The following is a 3,742-nucleotide window of genomic DNA, read 5'->3' as shown; positions in this document are numbered from 1 at the left end:
CCACTCACCTCAGCCTCCCAAAGCGCAGGATTACAGGCTGAGCCACCGAGCCCGGCCAGTTTTTTTCTTAACCTGCTGTCACCTTCTCGGTGAGGACTTCCTTGACAAGTCCACTTGAAATCACCACCCACCCTCCACACTCGCCAGTTCTTTCTGTGATGCGTTTTCTCCACTCCTTGTACTACCTCCTAATACATTATTTAATTTTCTCACCAAATTTCTTACCAGGTTGGAGGGGAGTGGCACGATCACAGCTCACCTCCTGGGCTGGAGTAATCCCTCCACCTTGGCCTCCCGAGCAGCTGGGGCTATAGGTGTGCACCATAATGCCCGGCTTATTTACTTATTTGTATTTCGGCTAGACGAGGTCTTGCTATGTTGCCTAGGCTGGACTCGAACTCCTGGGCTCAAGCAATCCTCTTGCCTCAGCCTCCCAAAGTGCTGGGATTACAGGCGTAAGCCACCACGCTGGGCTCTTTCAAAATTCATATTGCTTCTTTTTTCTTTATATAGACAGGGTCTCACTCTGCTACCTAGGCAAGAGTGCAGAAGTATGATCATGGCTCACTGCAGCCTCAAACTCCTGGGCTCAAGTGATCCTCCTGCCTCAGCCTCCCAAAGTGAGGTGTGAGCCACCATGCTTGGCCCATATTGTTTCTTTCTTAGCTCTTTCTAGTAAGGTCTAAGAGAACAGTGATTTGGGTCTGTTTTATTCACTATGACAATCCCAGTACCTAAAGCAACAGGAGCTCAGGAACTCTATGTCAAACACGCAACAAATGGAAATATAAAGCTGGGCATGGTGGCTCACGTCTGTAATCTCAGTACTTTAGGAGGACAAGGCGAGAGGACTGCCTGAGCCCAGGGGTTCGAGACCCACCTGGGCAACTTGGCAAGACCTTGTCTCTACAATAAATCAAAAACTAGCTGGGGCATGGTGGCATGCGCCTATAGTTCCAGCTACTTGGAAGGCCAAGGCAAAAGGATCGCCTGAACCGAGCAGGTCAAGACCGCAGTGGCCGTGAGGGTGCCAATGCACTCCAGCCTGGGTGACAGAGTGAGACTCCTACCCCCCCAAAAAAGGAACGCACTCGCCCTCTCGCCCCATTCCCTCGGGATCTGCTCTGGTACCCACTGACGCCTGCTCCCCTGCTGTCGCAAAGGCAGCCATGCCCACCGATGTCACTGATCAGCATGACCTTGGTGTTGGCCGGGACGTGCTGCTGCTGCTTGAAGACTGGACGCTGCTCTTCTCCCATGAGCGTCTCGTGATGCCCCGAGGCATCCAGGACTTTGGCCGGTGTCAGGTCAAACAGATGAAACCAGCCTTCAGCACTCACTGCCACCAGCAGGTTCTGGGAGAGACGGAGGGGAGGAGAGATGGACCCGGAGCGGGGGCAGGGATCAGCCGGTCGCAGAGGTCAAGGCTGAAGCCTTCTGCCCTCCATTGATTTCCACCGTGAGCCAGGAACTGAGGTGGGGCTGTGGAGTTCTACCCAAGTCCCGAGGTCCCAGAGTTCTTACCTTTCCCTTATTACAGACGTCTCCAACCCCAACGCAAGTCAGCTGCAAGAGAGACAGGCAGACTCAGGGAGACGCCGAGAGATACCAGCACCCCCTGATTTCTGCGAAGCAAAAAGGAGGCTTTGAGATGACGGCCATTTGCTGAACACTCGTGCCCTATGTATGACCTACATGGACAGCCTGCATTGAGTTACTGTGCTGTAGGTTTGGATTACCCAGATAGCAATATGAAGTCCTGAGGCAGTTAAGACAATTTGGCCTACAAACAAAACAAAAACCCCTGGGGAGGAGAGTTAGGTTCAGAAGTTACAATGTTCGTTATCTGGGGAATGGGCCACCGGAGACACAATCCCTACCACTAAATTGTATGTCCATGTAGCAAACACACATGTGGGCCCCTGAAAAGAAATTAAAAATGGAAAAAAAGGCCGGGCTCGGTGGCTCAGCCTGTCATCCTAGCACATTGGGAGGCTGAGCCAAGTGAACTGCCTGAGCCCGCGGGTTCAACACCCACCTGGGCAACTTGGCGAGACCTTGTCTCTACAATAAATAAAAAATTAGCCGGGTGTGGTAGTGTCCACCTGTCGTTCCAGCTCTTTGGAAGGCTGAGGTGGAATGATCACTTGAGCCCAGCAGGTCAAGGCTGCAATGGTCGGGAGCGGTCACTGCCCTCCAGTCTGGACGACGGAGTGAGACTCCAACTTAAAAAAAATTAAAAAAAGAGAAAGAGGCCTTGTGCGGTGGCACATGCCTGTAATCCCAGGACTTTGGGGGGCCAAGGCGAGTGGATTACCTGAGTCCATGGGTTCGAAACCTAGCCGGGTAACTTGGCGAGACCTCGTCTCTACAATAAATCAAAAATGAGCCGGGCATAGTAGTACACGCCTGTAGTTCCAGTTACTTGGAAAGCTGAGGCAGAAGGATTGCCAGAGCCCAGCAGGTCAAGGCTGCGGTGGCCGGGAGCATACCACTGCACTCCGGTCAGGGCGACAGAGTGAGACTCCAACTCAAAAATAATAATAATAATAATAAAAATAAGTAGTAAAAATAAAAGCAAGCTGGGCTCGGTGGCTTAGCCTGTAATCCCGCGCTTTGGGAGGCTGAGGTGAGTGGACTGCCTGAGCCCGCGGGTTCGAGACCCGCCTGGGCAACCGGGCGAGACCTCATCTCTACAATAAATCAAAAAATCAGCCGGGCATGGTAGCGCGTGCCTGTAATTCCAGTTACTTGGAAGGCTGAGGCGGAAGGCCAGAGCCCAGCAGGTCAAGGCTGCGGTGGCCAGGAGCGGCCACTGCACTCCAGTCTGGGTGACAGAGTGAGACTCCAACTCAAAGAAATAAATAAATAAAAGCAGGGTATGATTCTCAGAAATATAGGAAAAAAAACATATGTAGTGTATCCATCATAAATCTAGACTCATTCAAATGACTGTCCCCATGTTTGACCATACTTTATCGAAGATCAGACAATCTCAGGCAACTTCCATAAAGTACCAAGGAGTTTTTCCACCCAGTCTACTGACTGAAAAAAAAGAAAAACTAAAATAAAGATAAGAAGGACCAAGGGGCACTCCGTGACGAAAGCATCCCAGCCTTCTGTGGGTTGTGGGGGCGGCAGAACGGGGCACTGCCCGGGGCGGCCCTCCCTGCCTCGAATTAGCCGGAAAGTAGTGGCCAGGCTGAGTAGCTACGGAGTCAGGACACAATGGTGAGCTCCTGTGCAGGGCTCACCCTGGGCAGTCCTTGGACAGAAGGGATCCCTCCCCCTTCCAGGCCCAGGGAGACAAATACTGACCATTCCCTGGCAGGAACAGGTGAGCCATGGCCGGCTGTCATCATTCTTATACACAGACAGCTTCCCGCTGGTGTCTCCCACCACCAGTTCATTTAACTTCGAACGGAGAGAGAAGACGGCATTAGGATGGGACCCTGCTGACCCACCTCGAGTTATTCGCAACTCAGCCTCACCCGAGGGACTCACAAGAACCCACCTCGGATCTTTTTCAACTTCATCAATTAAAAGTCTTTTAGGGTTGGGTTCGGTGGCTCAGCCTGTAATCCCAGCACTTTGGGAGGCCGAAGTGAGTGATTTGCCTGAGCCCACAGGTTCGAGACCCACCTGGGCAGCGAGACCTCATCTCACAATAAATCAAAAAATCAGCCGGGCGTGGTAGCACACGCCTGTAATTCCGGCTACACGGAAGGCTGAGGCGGAAGGA

At 52.3% G+C, this 3,742-nt stretch overlaps 1 protein-coding gene across 2 annotated transcripts in view; it reads right to left on the bottom strand.

Moving 5' to 3' along the window:
* Window positions 1-3,742, bottom strand: part of ITFG2 (integrin alpha FG-GAP repeat containing 2) — a 17,658-nt gene that overhangs the window by 8,712 nt on the left and 5,204 nt on the right. For both annotated transcript variants that reach the window (XM_008053190.2, XM_021710037.1), the window contains exons 2-4: window positions 3,319-3,414; window positions 1,525-1,566; window positions 1,178-1,355 (exon numbers count right to left, since the gene is read on the bottom strand). In XM_008053190.2, coding sequence (XP_008051381.1) covers window positions 1,178-1,355; window positions 1,525-1,566; window positions 3,319-3,414 — 316 coding nt within the window. The remainder of the gene's footprint in view (window positions 1-1,177; window positions 1,356-1,524; window positions 1,567-3,318; window positions 3,415-3,742) is intronic.

Source organism: Carlito syrichta, unplaced genomic scaffold (genome assembly GCF_000164805.1).
Source record: "Carlito syrichta isolate Samal-C Ts95f unplaced genomic scaffold, Tarsius_syrichta-2.0.1 Scaffold287945, whole genome shotgun sequence".
NCBI lineage: Eukaryota > Metazoa > Chordata > Mammalia > Primates > Tarsiidae > Carlito > Carlito syrichta.
Note: the sequence above shows the minus strand (reverse complement) of the source record. Positions and strands in the feature narration are given on the sequence as shown.